The 26,314-nt window shown below is 33.8% G+C and overlaps 1 protein-coding gene across 1 annotated transcript in view; it reads left to right on the top strand.

The window, feature by feature from the left end:
- The first annotated feature begins 18,073 nt into the window (after positions 1 to 18,073).
- Positions 18,074 to 26,314, top strand: part of LOC139902905 (mediator of RNA polymerase II transcription subunit 15a-like) — a 30,281-nt gene continuing 22,040 nt past the window's right edge. The window contains exons 1-5 of the mRNA XM_071885593.1: positions 18,074 to 18,246; positions 18,561 to 18,702; positions 22,555 to 22,666; positions 22,776 to 22,896; positions 23,359 to 24,582. Of these exons, the coding sequence (XP_071741694.1) occupies positions 18,575 to 18,702; positions 22,555 to 22,666; positions 22,776 to 22,896; positions 23,359 to 24,582 (1,585 nt within the window). The 5' untranslated portion in view covers positions 18,074 to 18,246; positions 18,561 to 18,574. The remainder of the gene's footprint in view (positions 18,247 to 18,560; positions 18,703 to 22,554; positions 22,667 to 22,775; positions 22,897 to 23,358; positions 24,583 to 26,314) is intronic.

Here is a 26,314-nt window from a genome sequence, read left to right as displayed (position 1 = left end):
TTTGGAATCAACCTCAACCCTGTATAGCTAACTCTTTCATTACTGCATATAGAGTGTCTATGGTTGTTCCAAATAATATATACACATGGGTCGATATGATATGTCAAAACATTTGCATACGTGTCTATGGTATTCCAAGATTACATAATATATTAGAATACATGTATAATACAATATAAGTTAGCTAGGATATGATTAATATAGATTTGTTACCAATTTTCACGTTGCTACAACAAGAAAAATTATCCAATCTTGTTTTACCCATAACTTCTTCATTTTAAATCCGTTTTGAGTGAATCAAATTGCTATGGTTTCATATTGAACTCTATTTTATGAATCTAAACAGAAAAAGTATAGGTTTATAGTCGGAAATATAAGTTACAAGTCTTTTTTGTAAATATAGTCATTTCAGTCGAAAGAACGACGTCTAGATGACCATTTTAGAAAATATACTTCCACTTTGAGTTTAACCATGATTTTTGGATATAGTTTCATGTTCATAAGAAAAATATACAAGTGTTACTACGACGACGTAAATCCGGTTTTACGGTGTTTTTCGTGTTTCCAGGTTTTAAATCATTAAGTTAGCATATCATATAGATATATAACATGTGTTTAGTTGATTTTAAAAGTCAAGCTAGAAGGATTAACTTTTGTTTGCAAACAAGTTTAGAATTAACTAAACTATGTTCTAGTGATTACAAGTTTAAACCTTCGAATAAGATAGCTTTATAAGTATGAATCGAATGATGTTATGAACATTATTACTACCTCAAGTTTTCTGGATAAAGCTACTGGAAATGAGAAAAATGGATCTAGCTTCAAAGGATCCTTGGATGGCTTGAAAGTTCTTGAAGCAGAATCATGACACGAAAACAGTTCAAGTAAGATTTTCACTCGAAATAAGATTGTTATAGTTATAGAAATTGAATCAAAGTTTGAATATGAGTATTACCTTGTATTAGAAATATATATTACTGTAAATAAGAAATATTTCTTGAGGTTGGATGATCACTCTACAAGATTGGAAGTGAGCTAGCAAACTTGGAAGTATTCTTGATTTTATGAAACTAGAACTTGTAGAATTTATGAAGAACACTTAGAACTTGAAGATAGAACTTGAGAGAGATTAATTAGATGAATAAAATTGAAGAATGAAAGTGTTTGTAGGTGTTTTTGGTCGTTGGTGTATGGATTAGATATAAAGGATATGTAATTTTGTTTTCATGTAAATAAGTCATGAATGATTACTCATATTTTTGTAATTTTATGAGATATTTCATGCTAGTTGCCAAATGATGGTTCCCACATGTGTTAGGTGACTCACATGGGCTGCTAAGAGCTGATCATTGGAGTGTATATACCAATAGTACATACATCTAAAAGCTGTGTATTGTACGAGTACGAATACGGGTGCATACGAGTAGAATTGTTGATGAAACTGAACGAGGATGTAATTGTAAGCATTATTGTTAAGTAGAAGTATTTTGATAAGTGTCTTGAAGTCTTTCAAAAGTGTATGAATACATATTAAAACACTACATGTATATACATTTTAACTGAGTCGTTAAGTCATCGTTAGTCGTTACATGTAAGTGTTGTTTTGAAACCTTTAGGTTAACGATCTTGTTAAATGTTGTTAACCCAATGTTTATAATATCAAATGAGATTTTAAATTATTATATTATCATGATATTATGATGTACGAATATCTCTTAATATGATATATATACATTAAATGTCGTTACAACGATAATCGTTACATATATGTCTCATTTCAAAATCATTAAGTTAGTAGTCTTGTTTTTACATATGTAGTTCATTATCAATATACTTAATGATATGTTTACTTATCATAATATCATGTTAACTATATATATAACCATATATATGTCATCATATAGTTTTTACAAGTTTTAACGTTCGTGAATCACCGGTCAACTTGGGTGGTCAATTGTCTATATGAGACCTATTTCAATTAATCAAGTCTTAACAAGTTTGATTGCTTAACATGTTGGAAACACTTAATCATGTAAATAACAATTTCATTTAATATATATATAAACATGGAAAAGTTCGGGTCACTACATTATACACCAATGCTCTACTTATAACATTTTCATATCATAACTTACAGACTTGATACCTCATAAAAATGATCGTAGAAGTGTATATAAACACTGTGAATAGATAAGATTTACTTGAAAGAGTTGAAGAAACCAATTGTGTCAACGAGGGCTCGAACAAAGTCATCAACATCTTCATTTGTATTGTAGAAATAAAGGCTGGCTCGTGCAATGGCAAAACTTGAGTACCAATATTGAGGGGGCCGAGATTATATGACTGTTGGACTTGAACAACTTTTACCAATGACTGACTATATTCGACATTGACCAACTAAATTCTATTTGAACGGTTTTAACTGGTGTTGGCCGATTGAACATACTAATTTGTATGCAAGCTCTCTATGTAAAAGAATGTACATCACAAACATATCATACAAATATCTCACAGAGTAGAGACACCTATACTGTTAAACCGAACCACTAATAGTTACTTTTTTAAATAAATCCTAACCATTAATTATCTCAGATTATGTGCAAACTCACTTTCACAAACAATTTAAACACTTCGAATTTAATATAGTTTTTATAAAAGTACTATGTAGTAATAGTAATATGTTGGTTAGTGATCCAATGATAATATTCAAATGTTAACCACTTTGTTTTGATGATGACACCAAGTTTTATGTGCTTAAAAAGCGTATAGAATAACACAAGTTCACGAGCATACATGATCTCTTGCAAACGACCAATGCACATAATAAACAAGTCAAAAGAGTCATTTGAAAACTCTATACGAGCACGGTTGGGTCCACGATCGAATGCATGTCTGATCGTGGATGTCATGTACCTTGGTTATGAGGAACAATGTGCACGATCGACTCTACGGTCAACTGTGGTTCGACCGCAGTTTCTTCTGTTACCATTTCCAACCATTTTGAGTTTGACCACTTTGAGGCATTTATGATTTACAGAACCTTTTTCAAGATTCCTAGAATAGTTGCCTCCTGTGTTTTCAGAAAAGTTTTGAACTATAAGATGTTAATCTTGATTACTCACACCTAATGACATTTTAATGACAATTTAATTTGAAATAAGGCTAAACACATTAGTGTTACATCCTCTTACACCTTATTACATAATGTTATTTAAACTATCAAGACATACTAATAATGGTCATTAAAGTCTCAATTAAAGAGATGCTCTCCCATTACTATTAAGTACCATTTATATGTATGTAAGTGTGATTAGTTCAAACTTGTCAAAGAGCTTCAACTAGATTCAAACTAGTTCAATTGAGTTGTAACAAGGTTCCAATGGGCAAGATACTTCTATCAAAGAAAAGATAAGTTGGTGAAGACGTGGGGTATGAGGCTTGAAATGTAATGGTTTATCTCTTTATGATTAGTGTAACTCCCTAAGATTCTTCACAAGAGTTAAAATGGTCACTTTTGGCTTGTTGCAAGCAACCAATCAAGTTAGATACTTCTATCCATATGTTGACAAAGTATTGAAGACTTGGGATATAAAGTTTGGAGTGACATGGTTTGTCATGAGACAAAAATCTGCATTTTCCTTTATGGGAAATCAATGACACAAGACAAGGACATTGAACATTCCTCTTTAGCAAGCTCATGTCCACTTCAATGAATGCATCCAAAAGTATAAGATGAATTTTAATGACTTCTAGGTGTATTAAGCATCTTTTGAAAGCTCTATATTGGGTAAATAAGCCAAAAAATTCAAAGAAAAAAGAGCTCCAACGGATATATTGAAAAGCTGTCCAGTATGAGCAAGGTCGATGCACGGTCGACCGTGAAGTCAACCGTGCACTATTTAGAGAATTTTTCCTTTCCTATAAATACAAACATTTGCCAAACTTAAAGACTACCTCTTTCCAACACACTTCCAAATCAATATGAGCTGATCTCCTAAGCTTCAACAACACATCTTTAGAGAGATCATGATTAAGAGAGAAAGAGAGATTATACTTAATTAGTAGAATTATGTGTAAACTCCAAAGCTTAATTTCTATCATTTGTGAGTTTGTAAACTACATTCTTTGATAGTAATCAAAGAAGTAGTATAGTTCTTTTTAGAGAATTTCTAATATTGGGTGACATACTAGCTTTAGATTAGTTCTTGTGGTAAGAACATCATTGTACTTAGTGATCCCTCTTCCTTAAAGGAAATTAGGAAGTTAGTTAAATTTCTAGTGAGAAATTTGGTGCTTGTCCAAGGTGAAGACAAGTGAGATTTAGGTAGTCTTTGGGGTGATCGAAGATGGTGATGATGTAGCTTATTGAAGAGCTTTTGGTGTAACCGAATCTCCACCGTATTTGGAGAAACCTAGTGAAGATAACTCTCGATTAGTGAATCGAAGAGTGGATTAAGGTGGATTAGTTAACATCCACCCGAACCACTATAAATCCTTGTGTTTGTGTTCTTAACGTTTATCTTTTGCAAACACATACGATTTTATGTTAAAACTCATACTTTGGTCTTAAGATAACAAAAGTAATCAAAAAAGTTTTAACAAATCACTAAAGAACTATTCACCCCCTCTAGTTCCTTACATAATACATATCGTAATACATAATACATACAGTTAAAATGAAAGAATGAAAGACTAAAAACATAGCACATTATAAAAACTAATCAAACAATCGGATCTTACAAGCGTCCAAAATTTTGTGGGAGGGCCTCACCAATTAAACCAACGAAAATAGACTCAATTATCGCAAAATTTATACTACTGACCTTGAATATAAGGAGGGCCTGGTGTGAACGAGAGTCTGGTGTGAATTGAATTAGGGTTTACATGAATTGGGGGTTAAATCGTACCCAAACAATTGACTGGTATCTGAATTTAAATGCAAGACAATTTCTGTTTGGACAAAAATACCCTCACATGCGTGGCACATGTGAGGGGTTAACCCCAATAAACTAACGTCCGTTTTGTATGGGTACCAAGAACGTTATAAGATGAAACCCTGACACCAATGACGTAAAAAAATAGTTTAGGTGTTGTGATGCAAGTTAGTATAAACTACACGTATCATGTAAGACCCGTTTATTCGTACGACGTATAACGATTATATATATGTATATATATATATATATATATATATATATATATATATATATATATATATATATATATATATGTGTGTGTGTGTGTGTGTGTGTGTGTGTGTGTGTGTGTGTGTGTGTTTATCGAGCATGTATATATGTTGCATGTATGGATATAGAGTACGTGGATTGTTTGAGGCATGTTTTAAGTATTTTTTATATGGATGTACGCTGCATGGATGAAGGGCACATGTGTGTATGCATGAGTACGCGTTTGACGAGTTAAAACTAGAAGAAAACACACCCAAGGTCGCGGCGCGACAAAGGGAGCCGCGGCGCGGCATTTAACTAGAATCAGGATCATGAGGCACGCAAACAAGACACCAGACCATGTTGTATCTCGCGGCGCGGAGGAAGAGGGCCGCGGCGCGGCGCCTCTGGTAGTCTTGTTTCGGATTTCGTAGTTTTAAGGGTTTTTAGGGGCATTTTGGTCATTTTGCGTATTGGACAGATCTTATCCCTAAATCTGGTCCATTCATTTCATTTTCTTAATTTCTTTTTCCGTTTTCTCCTTCATTTCCTCTCTTTTCTTCAATTCTCCAAATCATCAAAGAGGAATTTTGGAAAGAAAGATTCGTGATTCGATCTTTGGTGCAAGAGGCAACTTTGTTCTCCTCGTTCTTAGCTACGAGTTGATACTAGCGGTAAGCTCTAACTCCGAATTTCGTTTTCGTGTTCATCATCTAAATTTAGGGGTTTTGATTGTGTGTTCATAAATGAAACCCCATGAGTTGTTAATTGAAGATTAACACCAAAATTCGGGTTTATAAGTGATGAAGGTGGGTTTTGGGTTTGGTGTGCAAGTTTAAACATGTGAGGCTTGCAAAGAGTGAATAATCACTAGTATTAGTGATTATCGATATATTGGAAACCTTTTGAGTTTGATTGGTTGAGTAATTTTGAATTGAGTCAAAATTAGGGTTTATGGGCGATTTTGAGAATGATAAGTGTTTAACACTTGTGTTTGGGTTTAATTGGCATATTAGGACCACTGTCACTAGTGTTAGTGATTATTGGTTAGTTTGGGCGCGGTTTGTGATTGGAAGTGCATTTGGGTCGAAATTGCACTAAGTGTCAATTGGGTTGGTTTGTAAGTCCACCCTAATTGTGTTGCTTGTTTTGTGATAATGGAATAGGTACTTTCCATTGACGTGTTGCGGATTTGTTCGATTGCATTCATCAGGATGACAATGTGAGTGTTAATATCCTATGTGCATATGTATGTGTAGGATGGGTGCGGGTCGGGTGAAGTGGTTCTCGGTTATAGAGCTCACATCACATATAGGTGGATTTGATGGACTTGTGCAATAGGTCCAATTGGCACGATCGTGCGTTTTGGTTGACCACCTTTGGCAAGATGCACACCTTGTGTGTACGTATCACATGTGCTTGTGATGTGAATTATATAACCCCAATGGCGAAGGGTTGATATTTGAGTTGTGTTTTGGATAACCCCGATGATGTGGATTTTATAATCCCGAGACCGTGGGTTTTGATTTGGGAAGTGGATCACATGTGGATGCGGATTCACGATGATGCGTGTAGTTTCGGTCATCATATTGAGGTAGTGATCTCGTGTGGATGCAGATTTACTAAGGCCCGTGTAGTTCGGCCAACCTCGATGTTGTTGTGTTATTGAAGATAGTAGTCTCGTGAGGATGTGGATTTACTAAGGCTCGTGTAGTCGACCAATCTTCATTTCGGTATTGGGTTAAGGGGTTAACCTTGGGCAGTTTTACACTTTATTATACATTTGGATATTGTTGCATTGTTGCGTTGTAGCTAACCCTCCGGGTGTAGCTGATTGGCATGGTACATATCGTCGTTGGTGTACATACATTGTTGATATTTTAGCTTGTGTATAGCGATCGTACGGTATGCTTAGATTAACTTGCCGTTATGCATGGACTCCGGTATCTGCTATTTGATTATTGTTGTGTGGCGTGTCCATTTTATGCATATATATGTACGTAGTATATTCTCACTCACTAAGCATTAGCTTACCCTCTCGTTGTTGATATTTTTTTTATAGGTTCGCGTGATGGTGGCTCGGGTAAGCGTGGGGATTAGAGATCTTGGCTAGGTTGCTTTAGAAGATATTGCTTTTGGACCCGATTAGGATTGGGTAACGTATCCCCAATCACCATGCTCGGTTTTGTCGGATATTAAATGTAAGACCCTAATATTTATTGTACAGAGCTGTAAATAGAGTACATGAAGCGTGGATGACGTTGTGCATTAAAACTGAGGTTAGAAGCTGAGCTGGGCAAAGTGCGCTCAGCGCACACCTATTGGTGCGCGTGGCGTACTGTCCACTGTAGCCGGGTTCTGCTTGTTTTAATTAGATATTTTGATGGGCTTTTTGGTAATTTCACTTGTGGGCGAGTTTAAGGCCAGTAGGTCAGTTTTGGGAGAGTCATAACTCCATTATCAACAACCTTATCCTTTTCACTTCAATTTTAGAGAGAGAGAGTGGGATTCTTGTGTGAGAAAGCTCAAGCCAAGGAAGGAGGAGCTAGTTTTGGGTCTTAGCTCGAGTTCTAAAGTTGTTCATCTCCTCTCTAGCTACGTTTTGGTTGTAGTGGTATGTTCTAACTTGGATTTCCTTACTTTGATTTATGTATGGGTTAGGGTTTGGGTAAATGAAGAACATAAAACCCATATTTGGTGATTTTGGGTGTTCTTGGGTAAGATGGAGTCATGAAGACTCAATGGTAACTAACCTAGGGTTTCAAAGTGTTAATTGATGTTTATTAGTCCTAATTGGTTAGATAATCACTAGCACACATAGTAAATTAGTAAATGGGTGTTAGATGGGTTAGTGGATGACCCGAAATGGGTGTGTTGACTTTAAATTAGTCAAAGGGCTAATGATTGACCTAGTTGGAAAATATGGGTATGAAATACCCTAATTATGTAATAGTTAGTGTTGTTGGACCTTAATCACTAGCTTTTAAGTGATTAATGATGGTCTTGACCCTTAAGGGCGGTTTTGGTGAAAATGGGTCATTTAATGCATTTAAGTCATTAAATGCACATAAGTGAAGTGTTGGTATTTAGTCCAACAAGTTTGTTTGTTGATCGAGTACTTATTATATTAGGTACCTTGCTTTGAAGCTTGTGGAGGTATAGATCGTCACCAAATCGTTAAGGTGAGTGGAATGATTATATGCATATGTATGTAATGTATTTATTTATATGCTATGGTATGAACCAAAGAGCCGGTAGTGCCATAGTATGTGCGAGCTATGATGTGAACCAAAGAGCCGGTAGCTTCATAGTACGTGTGTTGTAGTGTGAACCAAAGAGCCGGTAGCACTATAGCATGATTTGTTAGGGTGTGAACCAAAGAGCCGGTAGCACCTTAGCGTTGTTAGAGTGTGAACCAAAGAGCCGGTAGCACTCTAGCGTGAGTATGACTCGAGTTGTGATGTGAACCAAAGAGCCGGTAGCATCATGACAAATGCGTATGGTGTGAACCAAAGAGCCGTTAGCACCATGACGCGAGAATGGTTAACCATGGTTGTGTATTGTTTTGTAGCATATTATATTATGTCGATTATATGTTATTGATTACGCTAGTAGCGGTTTGTTGGAGATTATTAGCTTTGTACTTGTGATGGTATGCTAATTGTATTGCTAGCGTGTATGCGGTATATGTGTAAGTGATTGCAAGTAGGTATATTATATATATATATATATATATATATATATATATATATAATTATTGCATTCACTAAGCTTTGCTTACCCTCTCGTTGTTTATCTTTTTATAGGCTCCGGCGGAGACAAGGGTAAGGGCATTCGTATGGATTAGAGATCCCGCTTGTTGTTTAGGGGACGCTTTTGGATGTTATAGCTTTTGGAGTTGACCGAGATTTTGGTAGTTTAACCCCAAACACCATGCTCATAGTATCGTTTGGAATTTAAAATAGTGTGGTCAAAATTCAAACTTTTGTATGAAACTCGTAAAACGGCCGATGTGGACCCCGTTTTGTAAAACTCATTTTATTATTGAATCGTGTGAGTTTTAACCATTATAATATATTGTGAAAAGCGTTTCGTCTAAATATGTCAGGAAGTGGGAGATCTTTATTTGAAAATTGACAAAAACGGACAGAACTGAAATGGGCCTGTGCGCGCCGCGCACCCTGAGGTGGTGCACGTGGCGCACTAATCTGAAATAAAATAAAAATATTTTCTTTCGCGTGATCTGTTGGTTATTGGTTTAGGTCGTTACATTAAAATAGTCGGGTCGTGTATGCCCGTTTGGATATTTAAACTTATGTATTAAACGTTTTAAAGTTGTCTAAACTTATCATTGTAAGGGAATCGTTTCAAAAATATAAATGGGACCTAAATGTTAATAATATTAATGTAATTTAAAGAAAAAAAATTATGGGCCGGAATACGACGGGTTGGGTCGTTACATATCAACTGCGTAATTTTTTCTTTTATAAAGTAATAGTTATTGAATTCTAAATTTATTGAATTTAACGACATAATTAGGCTTTCAAAAAACTCTTATTTATATTTAGACAAAATTGCCCATTTCGTCCCTGTATTTTCCACTTTTTGTCCGTTTCATCCATGTGTTTTATTTTCTGCATTTTTCATCCTTAAAAGCATTTAAAAGTCCCAATTTCATCCCTCACATTAACGAAGGTTAATTGAGTCCGTTAAAACTATTCACAGGGACTATCCACATAATCCTCAACTAATTAAACTACAAAAATCAATTCATTCTTCCTCTAATGATGACGATGTGTGGTATTTCTCCAATCTCTTATCAAAAGACTGTTGTGTAACCGACCACTTTACGGAGTATTGCATATCACTTGAAAAGACAGATTTAGTCAGTGTCTTATTGCATATTACTTGGAACATCTTTATCTACACGGAATTCAAGTATATACGGAGTTGTAACAAAACGAGCCCCATTCAACATCTCACCAAACTAATGTGCTGTTTGTTTTTTAAGATGTTTTATGTCTGTAGTCTGAAACCATGTCTGCCAAAGAAGATGTGGTTCTGAAGTCTGCAAACTGAAAATATAAGACTGTTTGTTTTTTCATCTGCAAAGTCAATTATACTCCGTATAAAAAAAGATTGGTAACAGAAGAGTTCGCATGAGATTTAAGGAAAACATGAATACTATCTTTACAACTATTTTTAGCCACCGAAACACTAAATTCATCGAACAATAAATTATGATTTCAAATTGCATCCTAAATAAATTGAAAGTAGTACAAAGTCAAAAAAGTTGGAATAAAGTGTTTATAACTACAACCACACAATTTTTTCTACCTAATAAGAATAAAGTGGTATTAAAGTCAAACTCTATTCATCTTCAATGATCATCAGTTACAAATTACTCCATATCAAGTATTATCAAATATCATTGTAAATCTTTGATTACGAAAGTCTCCCACTTTAAAATTACTACTCAAGGCTACCGAATGTGTCAATCTCTTTTCATCATCATTTTGATCCGTAAGCCAATAGAAAATTCAAACAAATACTATAATATACCAATTAAAATCGAGAGAGCTAGTTACAGCAAAACATAAAGTGAGATGTTCATTTTAAAGTAGAAATCAAATCCAAAACAACCTCAAAGAAAATCAAAAGAGATTATGCTGAAAAAAATACTGAGATGATGGTGACGGAGTGGTGCCATCGGAGATGGTGGTGACGAAGGGTGCTGCTGGATGTGTGTAGTCTGTGGGGAATGATTGGAAGGGAAGTTGGGTGGTGAAAGGGAAGAATTGAATGGGATAAGTTTAGAAATGAGGTGAATAAAATGTCTTCAAAAGTGAAAAGCTATATCGTGAGCTTCTAATTTGAAGACATTTGAATATCTTTTTTTGTCTTATGTCTTCGAAAAAACAAACCGTCTGCAATTAAAACATCTGCCCACCCGCAGACATACGACAAAATAAAGTCTGCAATTGAAAAAACAAACAACTCCTAAGTTTCTTCTCTGTTACTGTATTAAATAAACATAAACACATAATTATAATATATACATAAAAAGATGTCATGATTTTTTAAGTTGAGTCTAAAAGTTTATCAAACTTAAGCAAAAGTACATGTAGAAGCAAAAGTACATAAATTATAATATATACATAAATAAATGTCATGATTATACAGAAGTGTTGAAGGTTTTACATAATGTGAGGAAAAATGAATTGATTTTTATAATTTAAGTAGTTAAATGTCATGATTATACAGAAGTGTTGAAGGTTTGAGGAAAAAGGAATTGATTTTTATAATTTAATTAGTTAAAGATTACGTGAATAATTTATGTGAATAGTTTTAACCGACTCAGTTAACTTTTTTAAGGGTAAAGGATGAAATTGAAACTTTAAAATGATTTTTTTGTTGTAATTTAGGTGTTTATAACAACATTGGTAGCCTAAACTTACTACAAAATTCTAGTAATGAATAAGTAGAATACTAATGAGAGAAATGAGAGAAATGATTCTTGTAAGTATAATGGATGGTGCAAGTTTTTTAACTTGTATACATGGGTATTTATAGTACAAAAAAAAAAAACTATACAAGAGGTATCCAATATTGACTATGATTTGTACAAAATTGACTATCCATTAAAGCCTAATATTATAACACTCCCCCTTGGATATCAATTTTGTTTTGTTTGAGATCAACTATAAGTTACTGCCTCGTTAAAAACCTTGGCCAAAGAAAAACTCAGTGGGATAAAAACTTTAGCTAAGGAAAAAAGAGTGCAGCATATAGTTGACTCCCCCTCAAGTAGACATTGTTGAGCTGTTACATCTTTTGAACTTGCCTCATGCCAATATTGTGAACATGCATTCTGAAAATAGCAGTTGAAAGTGCTTTGGTGAAAAGATCAGCAGAGTTTTTGATGGATTGAATATATCTCAGTTCAATCTGGTTGTCCTTAATGAGGTCTTGAGTGTATGAAAAGAATCTAGGAGGTATATGTTTTGTTCGATCACTTTTGATATATCCTTCCTTCATCTGTGCTATGCAAGCTGCATTATCTTCATAGATAGTTGTTGGACTTTTATCACGTTCTAGTCCACAAGAATCAGTAATGAGTTGTGTCATTGATCTCAACCAAAAATATTCCCGAGTAGCTTCATGTAATGCAATCACTTCGGCATGATTTGATGATGTTGTAACAAGTGTTTGTTTTTGAGAACATCATGATATTGCAGTACCTCTATTTAGGAATATATATCCAGTTTGAGATTTAGCTTTATGTGGATCAGATAAATAACCTGCATCTGCATAACCAACCAAATCTTATTTTGATTCGTTAGAATAAAATAATCCTAAATCAGTAGTTCCTCGAAGGTATCGAAATATGTGTTTGATCCCATTCCAGTGTCTTTTGGTAGGAACTGAGCTGAATCTTGTTAACAAATTAACTGCAAAAGAAATGTCAGGTCTTGTACAATTTGTAAGATACATAAGAGCTCCAATGATCTTCATGGTCTTCACAGTGATAAAATGGACCAGTGTCAATATTGAGTGATCTAACAACCAATGGTTTTGTCTTTAAAAATGTTTTAAAATCTTTTCGGTATAAGTTGTTTGATGTACAAGTAAACCATTAGGCATATGCTCAATTTGCAATCCAAGGCAATACTAATCTCTTTATTTGTTCATATGATGTTATGATGATTGACATAAACAACTTACAATCACATATCCGGACATTATTTTCTTAATAAGGACACATGTGCAAATAAGATTATTTGTCCCCTTTTCTTATCAAGTAATCACTTAATCGGGTATACCATATGCGATCTGATTGTTTCAACTCATATAAAGACCTTTGTAATTTAATTGAGTACATTTCTTTATGTTTTGCATTTGATGCTTCTGATACCTTAAATCTTTCAGGTATCTTCATATATATATCACTATCAAGTGATCCATAAAGATCAGCAGTAATAACATTCATGAGATGCATTTCTAGATTTTTAGAAACTGACAGGCTGATTAAGTATCTAAAAGTAAATGCATCCATAACAGGGGAATAAGTTTCATCATAATCAATTCTCGGTCTTTGAGAAAAGTCTTGAGTTACAAGTCTAGCTTTATACCTTGTAACTTCATTTTTCTCATTTCATTTTCGCATAAAAATCCATCTATACTCCACATTTTTAACATCTTTAGGTGTGAGAACAATAGATCTGTAAACTTTTCTTTTATTGAGCAATTCAAATTCAGTTCGTATTGCTCTTTTCCAATGATCCCAATCGTGTCTATTTTTCCATGACAGATTTTGATTCTGGATCATCATCATCATTCATGATATCATATGCAACATTATATGAAAATATCTCATCAAGATTTTTCATGTCATTTCGGTTCCATAATATTTTTTTTGAATGTGCATAATTGATTGCAATTTTCGTACTGACATCATCAATCTCCTCTGCAGAAGGAGTATTGATTTGTGGTTCTTCTTGAACACTTTCTTTTACCTCATTATCAGCTGATTTTCTTTTTCGAGGATTTTTATCTTTAGAACCAATTGGTCTCCCACGTTTCTGGCGTGACAAAGACTCATGAGTGACATTATTGGCAGCTTTTAGAATTTCAATTCTAGCTGAAGCATTTACTGCTAGTATATATGATTTAGTCACTCCTTTTTGTATATGTAAATACATCAGGTAATTTATTTGCAAGTTCTTGCATATGTATTATTTTTGAGCTTTCTTTTCGCATTCTTTTGTGCGATGATCAAGATACAATAATTTATATTCACATCATGAAACATCTTTTTCTTTATTTTTTATTTCTTCCCTTAATATAGGGAACAATTTTTCATTATAATGACAATCAGCAAAATGTGCTGTAAAAACATCACCCGTCATGGGTTCAATATATCTTATAATTGAATATGTTTTATATCCAACATATATTCCCATCCTCCTTTGAGGACCCATTTTAGTGCGTTGTGGTGGTGTGATAGGAACATAAACCGCACAACCAAATATTCTAAGATGGAAAATATTTGGCTCTCGACCAAAATTAAGTTGGTAATGGAGAATATTTATGACTTGTACTTGGTTTAATGCGAATTAATATCACATCATGTAAATTTACATGTCCCCATATAAATATTGAGAGTTTTGTACTCATTACCAATTATCTAGTTATTAGCTGCAAGCGTTTATCTATTGATTCAGCTAAACCAATTTAGTGTATGCACATGAGCAACTGGATGTTCAACAACAATCCCTGTAGACATATAATAATCATTAAATGCTTGAGATGTTAACTCACCAGCATTATCAAGTCTCATCCTTTTAATGGTGTAATCAGAATAATGTGTTCTCAATTTAATAATTTGTGCAAGAAACTTTGCAAATGCCATATTATGGCTTGATAATACACAAACATGAGACCATCCGCTAGATGCGTCTATTAGAACCATGAAATATCAAAATGGTCCACATGATGGATGAATTGGTCCATATATTTAACCTTGAATTCTTTCAAGAAACATTGGTGATTCTTTCTCAATACTCTTTTCATTAATCACCATATGTGCTTTTCATTAATCACCATATGTGCTTTTCATTAATCACCATATGTGCTTTTTCATTAATCACCATATGCGCTTTTCATCATATATCCTTTTCACCATATGCGCTTTTAATTATATGCGCTGTGTTTTTCATCATATGCACTTTTCATCATATGCGCTTTTAATCATATGCGCTGCGCTTTTCATCATATGTGCTTTTAATCATATGCGCTTTTAATCATATGCGCTGCGCTTTTCATCATATGCATTTTTTATTATATGCGCTCTTAATCATATGCGTTGCGCTTTTCATCATATGTGCTTTTAATCATATGCGCTTTTAATCATATGCGTTGCGCTTTTCATCATATGCACTTTTTATCATATGCGCTCTTAATCATATGCGCTGCGCTTTTCATCATATGCGCTTTTCGGTGCTACATAGATATTTCTCATTTCCGGTTATCATTGACTGATAATCATATCCATTATGATATATATCAGAGAAACTTAATAAATTTCTTTTTGATTTGGGAGAAAACAAGGCATTGTTTATCAGAAAATTTGTGCCATTTGGTAATATGAATTTTTGCCTTTTCCGTTCCTTATATTAAGTTTGCAAGACCTGATATAGTATTTATAATTCCTTCATTTGATTTAAATCAATGAAATATTTCTTAGATTTGATCATAGTGTGTATGTTACCACTATATGAAATACATAGGTCTTTACCATTTAATTGATGTTGTATTTCAGCAGGATTCATACTAAAACTTCAAATAAGATAAGCAAATAATGAGTTATATTTCAGGAAGATAATCAAATTATATTACCTGCAAATAAGTTACAATCTAAAGTACATAAAAGATAACACTTAATAAACATATGCGTTATGGTCTAAAACCATTTATTTATGAGTGATACATAACAAGCTAGGCATCATAGAAAATTCAAACCATTCAAGTCTCAAGGTAGCTTAGGGTTTATTTAATCAAGATTTTTCAACAGATTCACTCTTGTTTTCTTTTCTTTTAGGACTTATTTGTAGAGCTAAACAAGATGTTCATGTATTCAAGAAATACTAGACTGATGATCCATGTTACCATATCATTAATAAGAATCTCTGGGATTCTTATAAGCGCGTCTACTAACATCTTCAATTTTATTTGTTAATAGATCACGATTGTTTCTGAATAATTAATATCATATCTATCTTTGAGCCTTTTCCACAATACACTTGAATCTTTAATCATATATGTATGATTAAGAAGTTTGGTTTGATTATAATAATTTTCTAAAATATACAAATAGCTAGCTAGCTTGTAATTTTTGATTACTCGTTTATATTTTATATATAAAATAATCGTACGTGGATTGATTAAAGTTAGTACTGGGAGCTAGTGCTTTAATTAGTTTAATACTTTATTTGGGAAATGTCTATAAGAAGTTGTTATCCTATAAAATATGTTTTAATCTAGTAGAAATCATTACTAAAAGCTTTTATAAACAAATCAACTTCAAGTAGTACTACTCATTGATATTAAGTGAGGCGTTGAAATTGAAAGTTAAATAGACAACTCTGCGCAATATGCTTATTAAAAACTCACATCTTTTACATAAAATAAACATTGTTATTTTCATTCAGGGTTTCTAAAATACCGATTGATTCGAGATGTTTTTCTACATTCATAATCCATGTTAAGTAGTTGTTTCCACTTGATTCTAAAGGAGCAAATTTAAGCTTTTTCAAATTCGACATTTTCTATTATCAAAAAGATGAACAACATAAATCATAATCATAATCAACTTCTATTCATAGATAAATAATTAAATGAAATTAGAATCATTTTAAATTCATAAGTAGCAAATAACAGAATAATGACATGATTACAAATGATAAAACCACAAGAGCAGGATAGAATATAGGTTCACCCGGTGGTATATTAGCAACAATGATGATAGTTAGTATGACCAATACAATAGGAAAAATCATCCTTGTGTGAATCATCTTTACAAAAAAACTTTTTGAGAGTGGTAATATGAGAAAATGAAGATTGATTTGTGAAAATGTGAAAACGGATATGTTTATTTTATATTTAAAAAATATAGTCGTTATAACGTCGTCAGTTGACGTTAACAACCGTTATGTATATATGACTGTTGTAACGTCGTTAGTTGACGTTAACGACTGTTATGTACTCGTTGTATTAATAATAATTTTAATAAAAGAATTTTATTAGTACAAATACGATTACTATAAATACATTTAGTACAAATACGAAGATTAAGAGAATAAACATATTATGCATAAATAATAAATTTTAAGAATAAACATTAGTATGCATGAAATAAATAATGATTAATTGCATAAGTAATCATAAATGTTAGATAAGATAAATATAAATGTTAGTGAAGTTAATAAGAGTTTGATTACAGAAATATAATTCAGGCGGTATAACCGACCATATATAACTTAAATAACATAAATATAAATGTTAGTGAAGTTAATAAAAGTTAGATTACATAAATATAATTCAGGCGGTATAACCGACCATATATAACTTAAATAACATAAATATAAATGTTAGTGAAGTTAATAAAAGTTAGATTACATAAATATAATTCAGGCGGTATAACCGACCATATATAACTTAAATAACATAAATATAAATGTTAGTGAAGTTAATAAAAGTTAGATTACATAAATATAATTCAGGCGGTATAACCGACCATATATAACTTAAATAACATAAATATAAATGTTAGTGAAGTTAATAAAAGTTAGATTACATAAATATAATTCAGGCGGTATAACTGACCATATATAACTTAAATAACATAAATATAAATGTTAGTGAAGTTAATAAAAGTTAGATTACAGAAATATAATTTTACTTATGATGATAATAATATTTACCTTACTAATAAATAATAGAAGATATCGTTAAAGAATTTCTTACCTTGATTAGTGACTTGTGCTTGCTTAGATAAACCTTGATTATACGGAGCACTTCGTGCTGATAACGTGTTGTAATTTAGGTGTTTATAACAACATTGGTAGCCTAAACTTACTACAAAATTCTAGTAATGAAGAAGTAGAATACTAATGAGAGAAATGAGAGAAATGATTTCTTGTAAGTATAATGGAGCGTGCAAGTTTTTTAGCTTGCATACATGGGTATTTATAGTACAAAAAAATACTATACAAGAGGTATCTAATATTGACTATGATTTGTACAAAATTGACTATCCATTAAAGCCTAATATTATAACATTTTTAATGATAAATACACTGATAAAACGGCAAAATGATTGAATACTCAACCGCAATCCGCAAACCATATTTCTGTACTGTATATGTACGTTGTACACACACATACAGACAGACCTTATTGGTGATCACCTAAAATCGAATTCCTTTGTACCGATCCTTTTCGTCTTCACTATCTCATCGTAGTACCGATCATCTTAGTGTGCGCCTTCTAAACCCTAATTTCAGGAATTAGGCGTTTTCTGGTATGTATGCTATTTCACTGTTGACCTAGTTTTACACAATTTTGCTTGAATTTACATGTATGTAATTATAAAAGTACTGCTTTTAGTTTTATTCAGTAAGAGTGGTTGCAGTTGATTTCGAATTTGCTTAATTCATATGAATTTGTGGTCAATTTTAACACCAACACTATCCGTATTGATTTTGAAGTTGAAAACCTAAAAAACTAAAACGTATTGCACACATACAGACCTGCATCTATACACAAAAATAGGCAAAATGGATACTTGTTAACATTAATGTGTTGTTTTACTATTGCTATATGGTTGAAAATCAGTGGTCAAATAGGAGATGGATACGAGTAGTTGGAGGCCTACGCAGGGTGCAGGTGGTGTTGGTGTTGCTGACTCCTCCATGGAAACTGGTGATTGGAGAGCTCAGCTGCAAGCAGATTCACGGCAAAGGATAGTGAACAAGATGTATGTATATACTTATATCATTATTTTATATATTTATTTTTTATTTTATCGTGGGACTAATATTTTTTTTGGGGTAAAGGGTGATTCCCCCGGCGAATATTATATAAGAATCATAACAAGAATGTCAAAAAGCTAATAGAACTCGGAGAAAGGAAACGAAACCATGGCTACAAAAACAAGCCACAACGACCAAAACACCAAAACAAAAACTACCCAACAAAAAAAATTGAATTTTCCAAGTCGCCTTCAGATTCCGAACATGCTGACACCGACATCAACTTGCATACCGCTTCATGCTTGAACAATCTTGCATACCGCTCTTGCTAAACGTAATAGACTGTAGCTTCCAATAACACCTTAGCCACCGTAATCCTAGCCACTCTTTGATGGGCATAAGGACTAAGGTTTTGAATAATCTCCCTCCACTTATCATCCATATCAGGAATTAAGATCAACCTTTTCACCTTTCTCCAAACTTGCAACGAATAACCACATTTAAAGAAGAGATGACCATGATTATCTTGTTGTGTTTTCCATAAAGAATACACCAATGTAGTGTTACCCGTATCACCCACATCCCACGACACAATTTTATCTTGCGTTTTAACCTTTTCACCCATGAGTAAGCACATAATAAACAAATGACAAGGGATAGCATTTGGGAACCAGACCACCGAATGCCAAGAATTCCCTCTCGGCCTTAAAACCTCCCAAACTGCTTTCAAAGAAAAATCAACCAAATTGCCATAAATTTCCTTCCATTATATCTTGTTTGGGTTAGTCATGTTTGCGAAATGCGCAGTACTTTTCTGGAAACTCGGAACCAATCCGGAACACGTTTTGAAATTCTCCAATGCATCGGCAATCACCTTAACAGAATTAATGTTAGCATGCGAAAATATAAATAAATCGTCCGCGAAGCAAACGTTAACAATTTCATGAGTTCTGCATTTTGGGTGAAATATGAAACGATCATCCCTCTGAATATTTTCTTTGATCATCAACGTGACAACTTCCATGACCATAGTGAAAAGTTAGGGCGACATTGGATCAACTTGTCTTAACCTACGTTTACCTTCTAAGAACCTACGGAGATCCCCATTGATACTAATAGAAAATGAAGTCGATGAGACGCCTTTCATAATCCATTTAATCATCTGCTTATGGAACCTAAAGCCACCAAGGATACATCGTAAAAAATCCCAATCGACTGCGTCATACGCCTTTTGAATATCAACTTTAAACGCATATCTAGGTATGCCTCGATCCAAATGATAATTTCGCATGATCTCTTGAGTAATCAAAATATTATCAGTAATTCGTCTTCCGGGAACAAATGCTGATTGATTATCACCGATGATGATATCCAATGCGCCTTTGATCCTGTTTGTGATGATTTTACTAATACATTTGTAAATTACATCACAACAAGAGATGGGTCTTTAAAAAAAAGGGTAAACCGACCCTCTGGCGAGAGATGGGTCTTTGGTCATTCACCTTCGTTGGTAAAAGAGTTCCAATGGTGTGGTTGATCTCTTTTAGCAATCGACCATTTATAAAGATTTCTTTCACCGCCTTACAAACTTCTCCAACAATACTCCATGCCTTCTTAAAAAAGGTAGAAGTGTATCCGTCCGGACCCGATGCTTTATCCTCCCCGATACTAAATATAGCGGTTTTGACTTCTTCATTTGTAATGGGACTAAGAGCACTAGGAATCGAGACAATGAGTCACTCAGTGTCTAATTTCAGTGTCTTCCAAGACACTATAATTGAACACTTATGGCAAAAGTGGGGAAATGGTTTAGTGTCTAATTTCCGTGTCTAATTCATTATTTAATTATTTTTTAATATTTTTAATATTATTTAATTATTATTATTTAATTCATTTAAAATCATTTTATTTATTAATTTAATAACAAAATATGTGAAATAAATTTGGCCCAACTTGAAAAAGATTTTGGCTCAACTTTTTTGGCCCAACTTAAACCTAATTTATAGTCCATGTTCCCAACCGTCTTCCCCATTCGTCATCGTTACACTTGCAACAACAATAAAAAAAATTACAGCAACTAACATCTTAAATAATGAAAGAAAGAAGAAAGAAAAAGATACAAGAATGAAAAAGAAGCAATATTCAATGTCGTGTAGACGACACTCAAGCCCAACGGTGAACTGAGACGCCGGTTTAACGGTGTGGCGGTGTCGACGAGGGCGAAATACCGGCGTTGGATTTCGCTAACGCTGAAAAAATTGGTTCGACTCCGAGTGCTCTAACCATGTTCGCTGCCATCTCAGGAGGAATTTTGTTTGTGAACATTAATGTATCAACAGGAGTACGCTCACCATGATCATTTGATTTAAAAAATTCCTTATAATGATGCACAAAAACATCATTAACAGCCAAGGTTGCAAAAATCGTAAAAAATCGCCGAGAACTCGCCCCCTCGAAGCCGTTCCACTTTCGATTTTTGTTTCAAAAACCTTTCTTCATCCTATAACGCATCATTTTACTCTTTAAAGGTTTCGATCTCACGTTTTTCTGATGTCTTGAGATGATGGATTTACATCCAATTGTTTTTGTATAGCATCAAGTTTCTCCCTTAAACGCACCACATTGGCATGTAAGTTACCTTTGCTCCACATTAGCTTTCATAGAGGGGTTTTTAGCAGTGTCAAGTTATTCACCACTCGGTACATTGCATGATCTTTTATCTACGATTTCCAAACCTGCTCCACTTTCTCCAAAAATGACCCATTATCAGCTATCTAATTTCTAAAGCGAAACATTCCATGCTTTGGTTTAGAATCAGTAGGGAATTTCAGCACCGCTGGACTCTGATCAGATTTTTTTTTTGTTTTTAATAGCGAAAATACGAATACTCATATAGAAACGAGGCCGTTTTCCGAAAGAAAACACCCTCAATGGGAAACGAAAAGACAAAGGGGAACGGGAAATATATGAATTGGCCGCATATACAAACGAAGCAAAATACTGCTTATTATCATTCACCACGTGAACTTGGCAATGCATCACTTGCTCAGTCGCCGTCAACACCATAACATTCAGAATACTAGGATCCCACCCAATAATTATACGCGTCCCTTTCCGGCACATATTATTATCAGATGTCTAGTTCCACCTTGTAAACACTAAAGATTCGCTCAAGTTTATTAACAGACACATGAGACTCAAGAACTGCACATAAACATAACCTTTTACTCTTCTATAATAGGCCTATAAACAAATTTCTGTTGCTTTCCCACTACAAAGCCATCCCGTTGTTTATTGGTCTCATTACGTTTATTAGCATTTGTTTTACCTATTTTCCTGTTTACTTCCTTAAACCCATCCTCCGTTTTAATTACCACGTTCGTAACCCGGGATTGCCTTAGGGCATGGACTATCCTTCTGCCCGAAAACTTTGACTATCTGTGGGACTAATATTTGATTATGCTTACCCGCTTAGAATCATACCCAAACTTGGGGGATGTTAACTTTTGGGATTACAATGTTGGCTTATGTATAGAAATGATATCTAAGTGCTAACAGTCTAACATTATATACAATTGCTCAATTAGATTCACTAGGAATGCTGTTCGAGAAAAGAAGGAATTGTTGGTTATTTTCCTGAAGTATAGGCAGAGCTTGTAGATTTTCAATATTCCAATTTTCTATATTTTCATTTATCAGCATGGCTGCACGTTTATATTTAATTGTTCTTCCTGACGACCGCTGTTTCATTTACATTGCTTTCTGTGACTAATTATTTAAACTATTTTTCAATTTTTATTGTTGAACTGATGTCTTTTAACTACATCATTTAACCAACGTATGTTTTTCGTGTACAGAATGGATACCTTGAAGAGGCATCTTCCATTCTCTGGGCTTGAGGGGTTGCAGGAACTGAAAAAAATAGCTGTGAGATTTGAAGAGAAAATTTATACTGCTGCCACTAGCCAGGTTTGTTGTGCTTTTCGTTCTATACAGATAGAACTAGGAAATGATATCATGTTTGTTATACACCATATGTAATTGGGGACCTAATTTTCTTAATTCGTTTGGTTTGTAGTCTGATTATCTGCGTAAGATATCGTTGAAGATGCTGACTATGGAGACGAGATCACAAAATCCCATGCCAGATGCTATGCAGTCAAACTCTGGTGCCAGTAGTATAAACCCCTCGGATCCAGGTAGTTTCACAAAACCAATATACTTAATTTTAATCTGTTGATGTTTGTAGGAAGAATCTGTTGAAAATCTGTTTTATTGCAAGCAGCATAGAATATATTCATTGTTGCAGAACTCGGATTTACTCGGCGATACTCGGTTTTTCAACTCGGGGAGTACTTGGAAAGTACTCGGCCAAACTTGGGCAATCTCAGTCAAACTCAGTCAAAGACGGTCAAACCCGGCCAAAACTCGAGATTACTCGTAAAATTGGTCAAAACTCGGCCCTAACTAGGGATTACTTGGAAAAATGGTCAAACTCGGTCAAATCGGTCAAAGTGAAACTTGGTCAAGATCCGAGTACTCTTCAAGAACTCTTTTTTTCCGAGTACACCTTAAAAAGTCCCGACCAAGTACTCCCCGAGTAGCGATTTTTGCAACCTTGAGTATATTTTTTTATTCACTACTTTCTCCTGATTGGATAGGTTCTCAAGTCATGCCACAAGTAAATAATCAAGGGCAACAACTTTCTATTCCTGTGTCGTCTAATCATACTCAGTCAGGACAACAACAGATGATGTCACAGAACATGCACAATAACATAAGCAATACTGGAATTCAAGGTTCTTCTAGTATATCATCTGCATTGCCACCTGGCAGTGGGTTGTCACAATCTTCCATTGCAAATGCTGCTGGCCAAAATTCGAACTTGCAGAACATTCAAAACATGCCAGGACTTCAACAAGGTAGTGTAGGAAACACATTGGGGTCAAATAATTTTGCAAATCAAAGGCAGATGCCTGGGAGACAACAACTTGCTCCCCAACAGCAACAGCAGCAACAACAACAATCTCAAAACTCACAATATCTTTATCAACAGCAGTTGCATCAAATCGCAAAGCAGAAGCTACAACAGAGCAATATCACACCCTCAATGCAATCACACATTCAGCAGCAGCAGCAACATAATTTGTTGCAGCAATCATCTCAGCAATCTGGTGTGCAACCAACAATGATGCAAACATCTTCTCTCTCTACGGTTCAAAATCAGCAGCCGGTTGTACCTCAGTCATCACAACCGTTGATGAACCATCAACAGTCGGTTCTAAGACAACAAAGACAACAAGTACAACCAACGCAGCAGCAGCAGCAAACACAACCAAATTTAATGGGGCAGCAGCAGGCTAATACTACAAACATGCAACAATCTCCCCTTATAGGACAACAAAATAGCTACTCTGATATGCAGCAGCAGCAGCAGAGGTTGATTGGCCAGCAACATAAACTTTCAGGTATACAGCAGCCACAACAGCATATGTTTGGTCAACAGAACAATCTTTCTAGCATGCAACAACAACAGTTGGTCTCTCAAAGTAATGCATCTGGCCAGCAGCAGCAGCAGCAGCAGCCGGTTCAACAACAAAATCAACATTCTGTGCAGCACATGCCACAATCTAAGATGCCAAATCAACAACAGAACTCAGCGAATTTGTTACCAGCACAAGTTCAACAATCGCAACCACAGTTGCAGCAGCAGGTGATGCCACATATACAATCACAGCAAGTGGGTATGCAACAACACACAAATCTGCTGCAACAAGATATGCAACAAAGGCTTCCTACGTCCGGTGGCTTTCAACAGCAAAACATGATTGATCAGCAGAAACAGCTATTTCAACAACAGAGACCTATGCTAGAGGCTTCATCAAGTAAGGTTTAATTAGATATCTTATATATATGTTTATTTTCTAATATTCAACTTTATTTCATGACTTTGATCTTTTCAGAACGTAGTGGAGGTGATATTTTTGCGTATATGATTTTTCCAGTTTAAGGAAATTGCTTAAAGATATGACTCTTATAATAATAATTATTATAATTATAATATTAAGTTGATTGTATATTGTATATTACTCTATTTTATTTGGGGATATTTTATAATTAGGAAATTACTATAGGATCTTATTTAATTAGGTACCTTTTAGTGAGAAGATAAGAATTATCTATATATAGGGCTTTATGATCAGCAGAAACAGCTAATATGCTAGAGGCTTCATTATTTAAGATTTAATTTAATATTTATATGTTTATGTTTATGTTTATTTTTCAAGTATTCAACTTCATTTCTTGATTTTGATCCTATCACCACGTAATGGAGGTGATATTATTGCATATATGATTTTTCCAGTTTTGGAAATTGCTTAATGATAGGACTCTTATTATTAAAATTTATTAAGTTGATAATATACTCCGTATTACTCTACATTATAATTAGGAAAGTATCTATAGGATCTTTTTTAATTAGGTAAATCTTAGCGAAAAGATAAGAATTATCTATATGTATAGGGCTTTATGATCAGCAGAAACAGCTATTTCAACAACAGAAACCTATGCCAGAGGCTTCATCATGTAAAGTTTAATTAGATATTTAATGTTAATTTTTTAAATATTCAACTTCAAATTATGACTTTGTTCCTATCAGAACGTAGTGGTAGTGATTTTTTGCATATAAGATATTTCCGGTTTTTGGAAATTGCTTAATGATACAACTCTTATTAATATAATTTATTAAGTTGATTAGATATTACTCTATTTTATATGGGGATTTTTTATAATTAGGAAAGTATCTATATGATCTTATCTAATTAGGGTACTCTTAGGGTGAAGTTAAGAATTATATATCTATATATATATAGGGCTCTATGATCAAGAATAAACAGCTACTTTGTATATCAACAACAGAGACCTATGCCAGAGGCTTCATCAAGTAAGGTTTAAGTTTAATTAGATATCTATATGTTTATTTTTACATATTCAACTTTATTTCATGACTTTGATCCTATCAGAACGTAGTGGTAGTGATATTTTTTGCATATATGATTTTTCCAGTTTTTAAAATTGCTTAATTAATGATTCGAATCTTAATATTATAATTTTATTTGGGGATATTTTATAAGCAGGAATGTATTTATAATTTAATCAGGTAAATATTAGGGAGATATTGAGAATTATCTGTGTTTAGGGCTTTATGATTGTAATCCTTTTATGCTACATATATGTATATGTATGTATGTATTATGTGTGTGTATATATATATATATATATATATATATATATATATATATATATATATATACGTCTATGCATGCATGCATGCGTACATGCATACCTACATACGTACGTACGTACGTACGTAATGCATGCATGCATGCATGTACGTACGTATGTATATACATATGTAAAAATAAACATACGTACATACGTACGTACGTACGTAATGCATGCATGCATGTACGTACGTATGTACGTACGTACGTAGGTATGTACGTACGTATGTATGTATGTATGTATGTATGTAGTGAAAGGATTCTGAGAGAACTTGACTAGGGAGAGAACCCACAGGCCATAGCACTATGTTATTTCATGAAGAACAGCAGCGAC

Source organism: Rutidosis leptorrhynchoides, chromosome 3 (genome assembly GCF_046630445.1).
Source record: "Rutidosis leptorrhynchoides isolate AG116_Rl617_1_P2 chromosome 3, CSIRO_AGI_Rlap_v1, whole genome shotgun sequence".
NCBI classification, from domain to species: Eukaryota; Viridiplantae; Streptophyta; class Magnoliopsida; order Asterales; family Asteraceae; genus Rutidosis; species Rutidosis leptorrhynchoides.
Note: the sequence above shows the minus strand (reverse complement) of the source record. Positions and strands in the feature narration are given on the sequence as shown.